The 10,181-nt window shown below is 45.2% G+C and overlaps 2 protein-coding genes across 3 annotated transcripts in view; one reads left to right on the forward strand and one right to left on the reverse strand.

Annotated features, from left to right (window-relative positions):
- The window catches only part of Snrnp200 (small nuclear ribonucleoprotein U5 subunit 200), a 31,021-nt gene extending 23,781 nt beyond the window's left edge, over positions 1–7,240 (forward strand). The window contains exons 31-45 of the mRNA XM_021194577.2: positions 100–327; positions 596–787; positions 875–1,053; positions 1,209–1,360; positions 2,168–2,276; positions 2,982–3,090; positions 3,479–3,668; positions 3,759–3,923; positions 4,105–4,226; positions 4,468–4,611; positions 4,706–4,882; positions 5,160–5,320; positions 5,399–5,480; positions 6,664–6,756; positions 6,856–7,240. Coding sequence (XP_021050236.1) covers positions 100–327; positions 596–787; positions 875–1,053; positions 1,209–1,360; positions 2,168–2,276; positions 2,982–3,090; positions 3,479–3,668; positions 3,759–3,923; positions 4,105–4,226; positions 4,468–4,611; positions 4,706–4,882; positions 5,160–5,320; positions 5,399–5,480; positions 6,664–6,756; positions 6,856–6,999 — 2,247 coding nt within the window. The 3' untranslated portion in view covers positions 7,000–7,240. The remainder of the gene's footprint in view (positions 1–99; positions 328–595; positions 788–874; positions 1,054–1,208; positions 1,361–2,167; positions 2,277–2,981; positions 3,091–3,478; positions 3,669–3,758; positions 3,924–4,104; positions 4,227–4,467; positions 4,612–4,705; positions 4,883–5,159; positions 5,321–5,398; positions 5,481–6,663; positions 6,757–6,855) is intronic.
- The window catches only part of Ciao1 (cytosolic iron-sulfur assembly component 1), a 7,994-nt gene continuing 4,468 nt past the window's right edge, over positions 6,656–10,181 (reverse strand). Inside the window, exons 7-8 of one of the 2 annotated variants that reach the window (XM_029537159.1) lie at positions 9,715–9,947; positions 6,656–6,738 (exon numbers count right to left, since the gene is read on the reverse strand). In XM_029537159.1, the coding sequence (XP_029393019.1) occupies positions 6,725–6,738; positions 9,715–9,947 (247 nt within the window). In that variant the 3' untranslated portion in view covers positions 6,656–6,724. Of the gene's footprint in view, positions 6,739–7,777; positions 9,948–10,181 lie in introns of those variants that run through there. The other variant, XM_021193545.2, reaches the window with a different exon arrangement.

A 10,181-nucleotide genomic window follows, 5' to 3' on the forward strand; every position in this document is an offset into this window, starting at 1 on the left:
TCAGGTGAACATGTGGCCGACTGTTCTTATGCCTCCTCCCCTGCCTGTCAGGTGAACATGTGGCCGACTGTTCTTATGCCTCCCTCCCCTGCCTGCCAGGTGTACATGGACTGGTATGAGAAGTTTCAGGACAGGCTCAACAAGAAGGTAGTGCTGCTGACAGGGGAGACCAGCACAGACCTGAAGCTCCTGGGCAAAGGCAACATCATCATCAGCACCCCTGAGAAGTGGGACATCCTCTCTCGGAGGTGGAAGCAGCGCAAGAATGTCCAGAACATTAACCTCTTTGTGGTGGATGAGGTCCACCTGATTGGGGGCGAGAATGGGGTATGCTGGCTTTGTAGCACAGAGAAGGACTGGGCCTCACCCACTCTATGTTGGGCCTGAAACTAGGGACTAGGGTCTTCACAGAGATGTCAGCCTATTGCCTTATTTCTAAAGGGTGACCTGAGTTTATATATAATGTTGCCTAGTGAAGGTTGTCTCTTTGAGGCAGGGGAACCATAATTGGGACTGCCAGAGGTGGTTCACTGAGGGAAGCTCAGGGAGAGGGTGGGGAGCCTGGGCCTGAAGTGACTCTTTCTCTTCTTCCCAGCCTGTCTTGGAAGTGATCTGCTCCCGGATGCGCTACATCTCCTCCCAGATTGAGCGGCCCATTCGCATTGTGGCACTTAGCTCCTCACTCTCCAATGCCAAGGATGTGGCTCACTGGCTGGGCTGCAGTGCCACCTCCACCTTCAACTTCCACCCTAATGTGCGCCCTGTACCTTTGGAACTACACATCCAGGTAGGACAGCCTTCATTCCTCCATGGCCTCAGGGATCCCTAGTTTCCCAGGTCTAGTGACCTCAGTGTCTTCTCCCTTTGTCTCCAGGGCTTCAACATCAGTCACACACAGACTCGCCTGCTCTCTATGGCCAAGCCTGTGTACCATGCTATCACCAAACACTCACCCAAAAAGCCTGTCATCGTTTTTGTCCCATCTCGCAAGCAGACCCGACTCACTGCAATAGACATCCTCACTACCTGTGCAGCAGACATCCAGCGGCAGAGGTAGGGTGTGGCCTAGTTTCTGGGATGAGTGGGTGGGTGCATGAAGATCATGTTAAGTGAAGTTGCCCCCTGCCCTGGATGAGGACAGGGACTAAGTCTGGGGTCCACCGCAGACTGAGATGCCTCTGACTTGTGCTCGTTCTTGTTCTCCCTAGGTTCTTGCACTGTACTGAGAAGGATCTGATCCCTTACCTGGAGAAGCTGAGTGACAGCACACTCAAAGAAACCCTGTTAAATGGGGTGGGCTACCTACATGAAGGACTGAGCCCCATGGAGAGGCGCTTGGTAGAGCAGCTCTTCAGCTCAGGTAAGAAAACCTCATAACACCCAAAGCTCTCATGGTTGTGTGTGTTAAACTTGAGGATGTGGATGTCATTTCAATAAGGAATAGAACTCATTTCACAATGCCAGCTGACTAGTATATGTCTTAATTCATTAGGTTCCTCTAAAATACTTACATTGTCATTGGAACAGTTATTCCTCCCAACTAGATTAGAAAACAGTCAGGTACAAAAGCTGGTCTCATTTCAGAACATGGTTTTCTGGAGTTGGGCCATTGACCAGTAGACCTAAGTTCTGTGTAGATACCAGACTTAAGAGATGGCTGTGGATTTGTGATTCTTTCCTGACTGGTTGCCTCTTGCCTGCTACCCTTTGTTGACCTGTGGCATTTTATGCATTTTTCACTATTCTGGCACTTGTGGCAGAGCCTTGGTGTAGCCAACTCTGCCAGAGTCACTCTTTGACTCTGAATCAACCTGGTTTGGATTTGCTCAGGGTTAGTTTGATTTTGCTGCCATGGCCTGAAGTAGCCACATTTGGTTTGGTGTTAGCTTTCACCATCAGAGGGCCAATCCTCCATGCAGTGCAGGCGGATTTTACCCTGGGTTTTGAGTTCTCTTGAATTGCTTTGTTTCTTCTAGGATAATCTCAGAGCAAAGGGCACCAATAGTGTGGTGCTGCCTTTCACAGCACTTCATAGGGTCAGACCTTGTTCCTAGACAGCCTCAGTCTGATATTTGAAATGTAGCACAAGGTTGGCCACTGCCTGCCAGTGAAGCAGATACATTCTGGTAACCCTGCACTCAATCTTCCTCTCCGGTACCCTGCTCAGGGGCTATCCAGGTGGTGGTAGCTTCTCGGAGTCTCTGCTGGGGCATGAATGTTGCTGCCCATCTAGTGATCATCATGGATACTCAGTACTACAATGGCAAGATCCATGCGTGAGTATAGTTGCTGTGGGCATTAACATATCTCCTTCCTAAAGTGAATGTAAACGTACAAGTGCAGGTATAGAAATCTAAACATAGGTCAGAGCTCCAGTAGAGCAGGGCTAGTCAGATCCCAGGACCTGCTCTAACATCTCTCTCAGCAGTTTGGAGAGATAAGACCTTATATATAAATGGGAGGAAAGGAGGTTGTTGTTAACCCACTCCTATACTAGGAAAAGTGGGTTGGTCAAGTTCTCATCCTCGTCATGACAAGAAGTATAAGATCAGTGTTTCTCAGAGCTTGAATAATTATTATTTTCCCCCAAAATGTAGATTATTTTGAAATTAATTTTGTGAGTTTAAAATGTCTGAATCTGGTTCTTGCTTTAGATTTTAGATTACTTTTTAACCTGAGAACCACACAGCCCTTAAGTTTGACTTCAAGTTTGGTCCTTCCATAGATGTTATTTTGCTTCTGGCCTTAGATGGTTTTGTGGCTTTGGTTCAAGTTCCTTGAGTAACACATTCATGACGCTTTCACTCTGAAACTAAAATAATGTGTGGGTAAGCAAGTGAACTGAATTGCTAAGCACACAGGTTCCTGTCCAGTTTTGCTATAGTTTGACCTTATCTCCCTGCCTTTGCATCTTCCGTCCCTGTGACCAAAGGCAGGCAGGCCTCCTGACTTGTTTCTTCATTTTTCTCTTCTGCTACCAGCTATGTGGATTACCCCATCTATGATGTGCTTCAGATGGTGGGCCATGCCAACCGGCCCCTGCAGGATGATGAGGGGCGCTGTGTCATCATGTGTCAGGGCTCTAAAAAGGTCAGTTAAAGGAAACTGATCTTTTAACAGATTCTTGAGTCCCTTTATTTTGAAATAGACTTTTCACTCCTTTCTGCCAGTTACTTTTATAACAAAGTGGAGCCACACAGAATTTTGCTCGTTTCTGCCACTGGTGGTGATTCCATGATGTCATCTATGTCTTCCCACCTGTTAGTTGTCTTTTTTCATGCACTGCTATTGCTCTATCTATGTGGCTTGGCATGGCCCATTCCTGCTTTGTATTATATGAAACTGTTTTCTAAGGGTTTCTTCTGTTTGGCTATTCTGTCTATCATACAAAGGCCATTCCCTGCTGGATTGCCCTTGACCCTTTATTACCACGTTGCCATTTATTCTTTATAAAGCCTTCCCTCTTCCCAATCCACAGGATTTTTTCAAAAAATTTTTATATGAGCCATTGCCAGTAGAGTCTCACCTGGACCACTGTATGCATGACCACTTCAATGCTGAGATTGTCACTAAGACCATTGAGAACAAGCAGGATGCTGTGGACTACCTCACCTGGACCTTTCTGTATCGCCGAATGACACAGAACCCCAATTACTACAACCTGCAGGGTCAGTGAACTGAAGAGCACACCTGCCCTCCAGGGTTTTCATAGCCCTTGCTAGGCAGTGTCCTGAGACTTCCCTCTTATATCTCCACAGGGATATCCCATCGTCATTTGTCTGACCACTTGTCAGAGCTGGTGGAGCAGACCCTCAGTGACCTGGAGCAGTCCAAGTGCATCAGTATTGAGGACGAGATGGATGTGGCCCCTCTGAACCTGGGCATGATTGCTGCCTACTATTACATAAACTACACCACCATTGGTGAGGACCGGTGGCACATGGTTCTGGAGTCTGTTGGGATGAGATGTGCTAGCCAGTATTTGTCAGAGAGATGATAGTGCAGGGCGGCAGTGCAGCACAGGCAGTTGATTCTTGTTATTCTGCTCCTCACAGTGCCCTGCCCCACATTGGCTCTTCTCACGTTCCCTTATTTTTCTTTCAGAGCTCTTCAGCATGTCTCTGAATGCTAAAACCAAGGTTCGAGGACTTATTGAGATTATTTCCAATGCAGCAGAGTATGAGAACATTCCAATCAGGCATCATGAAGACAACCTCTTGCGCCAGGTGAGGGCATCGGCTTTAGTAGACCATTCAGGAGTGAAGATTTGTCTCATTTGCACATGGCTTCCTGTCACCAATATCCTCATACATTTCTCATACCACTCTCAACCTCATACATCCTTCCCACACTTACCTACAGTTCTCCATCCTTAGAGTCTGGCTGGACCACATGGTGTATTTGGCCTGAATGAATCTCAGGTAGGGTACTCCGTTTATCACAAGCTCTTTTTCTTTCACGTTCTAGTTGGCTCAGAAGGTCCCCCACAAGCTGAATAACCCCAAGTTCAATGATCCACATGTGAAGACCAATCTGCTGCTGCAGGCTCACCTGTCCCGCATGCAGCTAAGTGCTGAACTACAGTCAGACACAGAGGAGATCCTTAGTAAGGTAGTGTGACTGGGGTTTGGAGGTTCACTGGCCGGTGGGTGCTCTGAAGGCTGGGTTCCCAGCCCACCTGCTCTTATACTCCATCTTCATGCAGGCAATCCGGCTCATTCAGGCCTGTGTGGATGTACTCTCCAGCAATGGGTGGCTTAGTCCTGCTCTGGCAGCCATGGAACTGGCTCAGATGGTCACCCAAGCCATGTGGTCTAAGGACTCTTACCTGAAGCAGCTACCACACTTTACCTCAGAGCATATCAAACGTTGCACAGATAAGGTGAGCTAAGTGCTGGGGGATTAGCTTCAGAACATTGCTCCTAATCTGCAGGTTGATTGTGGGCAGCAAGTATTAGCAGGAGAAACTGGTTCCTTTGAGGGAGAGTTCCATCTGAATCAAATGCTGAGAGGTGCCAGAAGTGCTCTGCATTCTTTCTAACGCTGTTTTTAGATGACTTTGGCAGTGTGGGAAGTAAGATGAACAGTTCTTTGGAGCTAGTGTTACTTGTTTGTGGCCTGTATGCTCTGCTCTCCTGACCTCTGCATATCTACTGTAGGGAGTGGAGAGTGTTTTTGACATCATGGAAATGGAGGATGAAGAACGGAATGCATTGCTTCAGTTGACTGACAGCCAGATTGCAGATGTAGCCCGCTTCTGTAACCGCTACCCGAATATTGAATTGTCCTATGAGGTGGTGGATAAAGATAGCATCCGCAGGTGAGCAGCCAGTGCCCCAAGTCCTGCCCTGGGGTCCCAGCCCACAGCCACAGTGCTCACATACTGCTTTGTTTTCAGTGGCGGGCCAGTTGTGGTGCTAGTGCAACTGGAGCGAGAGGAGGAAGTCACAGGCCCTGTTATTGCACCTCTCTTCCCACAGGTATGTCCTGGGAGCTGGCTTTGCCATGAGTCCCTTTGAGGCCCTGTTGACTGGCTAGGTCTTGGGCACAGGATACATTTCATATGAGGGGAGGGTAGTCTAGGGGTAGTAAACTCACAAGGCTGAGTTTTTATCTTGGAACCACGGATTATATTTCTTTATTGTTTTCAAACACTTTAGATAGCTGGTGGTTAACATCAGACAATGTTAATATCTCTGACTTTTTAAAATTTTATTAGTTTTAATTTTATTAATTTTATTAGTTTTTAAATTTTTTTATTAGATATTTTCTTCGTTTATATTTCAAATGCTATCCCAAAAGTCCCCTATACCCTCCCTCTCTCTGACTTTTAAGGTACCTTTATCTACAATTGGCTCCAGGAATTAAACTTTTCTAGTCTTTTTCTCGAGTATATTTCACTCTGGTCCTAGTTGCAATTGAGTTTTAAAATGAACAGAAGGAAATCTCATCTTCTTTATGTGGGAAAATTGAAAGTTGGGTGCAAATGTTAGATACACTTCATGTCCTTCTATAGACAAGCTATTCAAGTTCCTAAGGAAAGTGCCACTGGAGCACATGGGCTCTACTGTGGCCAACAGAGGGCTTCTCCGGAGTGACAGTGTCAGAAGAGGCCCCACAAGCTTGTATTCTCAGTGTTGCAGGCTCATCTCCATGTTAAGATTTCAGCTAGCTTGCCTTGTGTATACGTTTCTTAAGAACTTGAAGCTTATATGCTCCAAGGCTAAATGTCTAATAATATGTCTTAGATTCAGCGACAAGCATTAAATTAAAAGGTGCCCTGGGTTATAGGAATGAGATAGAACTGGAAAAAAATCAGTCTATGTATTTGAAGACTAAGCCCTTTGGGGACATCTTTAGACTGCTTAAAAACTCTTAAGGTGGGTTGGTGAGATGGTTCAGTGGTTAGGAACACTGGCAGTTCTTCCAGGGATTCTGAGTTCAATTTCCAGCAACCACATGGTAGCTCATAACCATCTTCTGGCATGTAGGTGTCCATGCAGACTGAGCACTCCCACATCAGAAACAAAAAACCTCTTCAAGTTATTCTGGCAACTTTAGAGTTTTAATCTGAGTTGTTACTCTATTTTCATAACCACTCTCAAACTTGCTTGTGGCCATCCAGTTTTACATGCTCAAGTTGTTGGGTTTTGGTCCCTGTAGAAACGTGAAGAGGGCTGGTGGGTTGTGATTGGAGACGCCAAGTCCAACAGCCTCATCTCCATCAAGAGGCTGACCCTGCAGCAGAAAGCCAAGGTGAGTGTATGCAATCGCCCTGCACCTATCCCTGGGGCTGCATAGGGGGATTGCTTCCTCCCAGATTCCCACTAACCTGATTCTGCCTGTTCTCTTTAGGTGAAGCTAGACTTTGTGGCCCCAGCCACAGGTGGCCACAACTATACCCTGTACTTCATGAGTGACGCATACATGGGATGTGACCAGGAGTATAAGTTCAGTGTGGATGTGAAAGAAGCTGAGACAGACAGTGATTCAGATTGAGTCTGAGGCATTGAACCNGANAACATGAATGTGAACCAGGTTCATCAGGCTGAGGTCTGGCCATTCAGGCTGCTGCTGTCCCCAGTCCATATCCAGTTACTGTTCCACTTTGGACCTTAGTTCAAGGTCTGGGTCCAGTATTTTCAAGTGGTATGTCAAGCATGAACTGTACAATATTTGGAGGCATGGTTTTCTAGTTCCTTGAGTCAGACACTCTAATAAATAATTTGAAAAAACTGTATGTCCTTAACGGTGATACTAAGTTTTCTTTAATCAAAGGTCCTGGCCAAAAACAAACAAACAAAAAACCCTTTTTTGGCACTGAACCTTCCTATGGAGTACATGAAGAACAAACTTGCCCTCTACTTGGGTTTAGTCTGAAGGACAAAACAATGGTAAATAGCTATTCTTCAGTCAAAGTTAGTGTCATAGCAGGAACTGACTCCCATCTTGGCCAGAGACCAACAGGTAGGACTCCTCTTGATCTATGTTGTAAAATTCTGTAGCGTTCCCTCCCAGGAGGCAGCACTAGGGTAGATACACCAGGTAGATTCCACTCTTGTCTCCTTAAAACATCTTATCACAATCTCAGACATGGTATTTCAGATGTCTGCTTTCTGTTCTTTGGGACAGCATGAACAACGTGAACGACGCTGAAAGGTGATTCATTTTCCCCCAGGCCAGCCATTTTAAAATGATCTCAAGACCCCATTCCCCTTCAGAAAACTAAAAGCACTGTCCCAAAAGCTTTTATTACCTAGGTTATATTCATTGATACTTGTTACATTAAAAATTAAGGCAGTTTTTTTTTTTTTTTAATCCTTCATTAACATATTTTGGGAAAAATAAATCCTGGGAGAAGAGTGGCATGACGCAGTGCTATAATCACTTCACATCTAGCTTAGGAGAAGCCAGTTAGATGTGTCTGCTCAGTCTGTTGTATGGTTGAGCTGAGCATGTCAGCCTCAAGGTTGGGAAAGAAGAGTTTTCAAGTCACTGGCTGTCCTTTGACACTACTGTACTATGCATGGTACTGTATGTGCAAGTTTCCTAAAGGCAGTGTAGGCTCTTCAGCTGTACCCATGCATCCTGTACTAATAAAACCACTGCCCCATCTTAGAGTCACAATCTGACTGATTTTGTAATGCCAGTATATTGGTCATTTCAACAATGTCCCACAAAATTCCACAGACCTCAAAATATCCATGCATTTGCTAACTTCATTATCATTAAAGTTTGTTGAAACATAAGTTTTCAGAAATTCCAATTTTGTCTTTTCAACATTTATCGTCAGCAGTGAACCCTATCAATGAAAGGTTCAGTATGTTCATTTTTCAGGAACACAGCTAAATATACAAGCCTAAATGCTAATTTTCTAGTTCTGACTTTAAAAACACATGCCATGAATAGCTAACTTGGCTTGTAGCAACTGTCCAACTGTTTTCCTCAAAACTACCTTCATTACAGAGGGGCTTCATTACAGTGGAACTTTCTCATTTGTCAGTACCAGAAGTGTTCTCAATGTCAATTTTAAGTCATCTTTGTTGTCTGAGTGAAGCTGGCTCCATTCTCACTGAGCACAAGATAGAGAAGACAGGTAGCTACTTAACTGGTGCCATTCCTTGATCATGATAGTGTTGACCCTGAATGGGTCCTAAGATTCCCAGGAATCTGCAGACCACTAGTCAACACTATGTCTCCACTGTCTTTGCAAAAATCTAAGGTCACAATAGTACAGTGTAAAAAAGTAAGTGAAGGCTCCAGTTTGGGAGACAACTCACACCCAAACCTGTAAGCATTTCTGTTTGTCTAATCGGCATTCTTCTAAAAGGCTAATTAGACATCTTAACTATTCTTGGCCCTGAAAAACACCACAGATTTGAATTTTGGTTTTTCTATGGTCACTGTCTCCCTAGCTGTCCTGGAACTCACTTTGTAGATCAGGCTGGCCTCTGCCTCGTGAATGTTCGACTAGACACCAGCCTGCTGCTCTCTTAGAGGGTCTCCAGCTATTGTCTTAATGTTTTATGTCCCTCACTAAAAACCTCCTCACTATAGGAGTTCATTTCTTTTCATATCCTCAGAAGCCCACAGCATAATGTCTCAAGAGGCATGTGAGGGTTTCTAAGGAAAAGCAGAGGTGTCCTTTTACTATGAACAAACTTACATTTTTGGGGGAAAATTCCTCTAGTTTTGAATGTCTTTGGTTTTTGAGAAAAGGGTCTCATATCTCAGGGTGGCTTCAAACTCACTATGCAGCCAAGTATAACACATCTCTGCTGATTGAGTGCTAGGAAAACACTACAGCTAGCTTGCATGTCTTAAATGCAAGAACTACTCTAGAATTGGGACGGTGGAGCCCATTCCAAATAATTAAGTTATAAGAAATGATAAATGACCTTACCTATAAAACAGGAAGTAGAGCACAGATGGATTATTTCTATAAAGCTCACAATTTCAAAAGCTCTTACTCATATATATTGATTATTTTACCCCCAAAATGTAACACCATACCCTAAATCAAGCAAAACTTTAATACAATATACTGCTGTTCCGTGGCTCTCTCCAATGGCTTCCTCATCTCAAGGAAGGGAAACAGTGAATAATCCTGAGCAAAATGAAGGTCAAGGATGCTTCAGGTCTTCTTGATGACTAGAAGTCTGAGGACACTTTCTATGGAAATCAAGACCCCAAGTCAAGCTATAGCTCAGAGACCTGCAGGCTGGTGGTACTCCCAGAAGGCTACCTCCCCATCATCACTACAAGAGGCCAGGAGCCCTGGCTCCTTGGGATTCCAAGCCACACAGTTGACATCCTGGGAATGGGCCTGACGAAGATGGGCTGTCAGAGAGAAGGTGGGCTGCTGTGGGTCTGAGCCTGGGTCTTCCTCAAACACTCGGATGGCATCATCTCCACAAGCTGTAGCCAGGGCCCCTGTCAGCTGACACCTGGGAGAGGAACATACATGTCGGGGGGTAGCAGATGACTCCTGTCTCTCCAACCTGGCAAATTACAAGTGTTCAACAGTCCCTGGTCCAATTTCTTCCTAAACCTCAGGCCTCAGCAAGTGTCTCAGAAAAGCTTTCCTAACTAAGACCCACCACATCAACAAAGGCTCTTTCTCCTACTCCCACCTGTTTACTCCAGCTACAGATGAGACCGAGCCATTCCCTCCCCCCCCC

Source organism: Mus pahari, chromosome 3, assembly GCF_900095145.1.
Source record: "Mus pahari chromosome 3, PAHARI_EIJ_v1.1, whole genome shotgun sequence".
Lineage (NCBI taxonomy): Eukaryota > Metazoa > Chordata > Mammalia > Rodentia > Muridae > Mus > Mus pahari.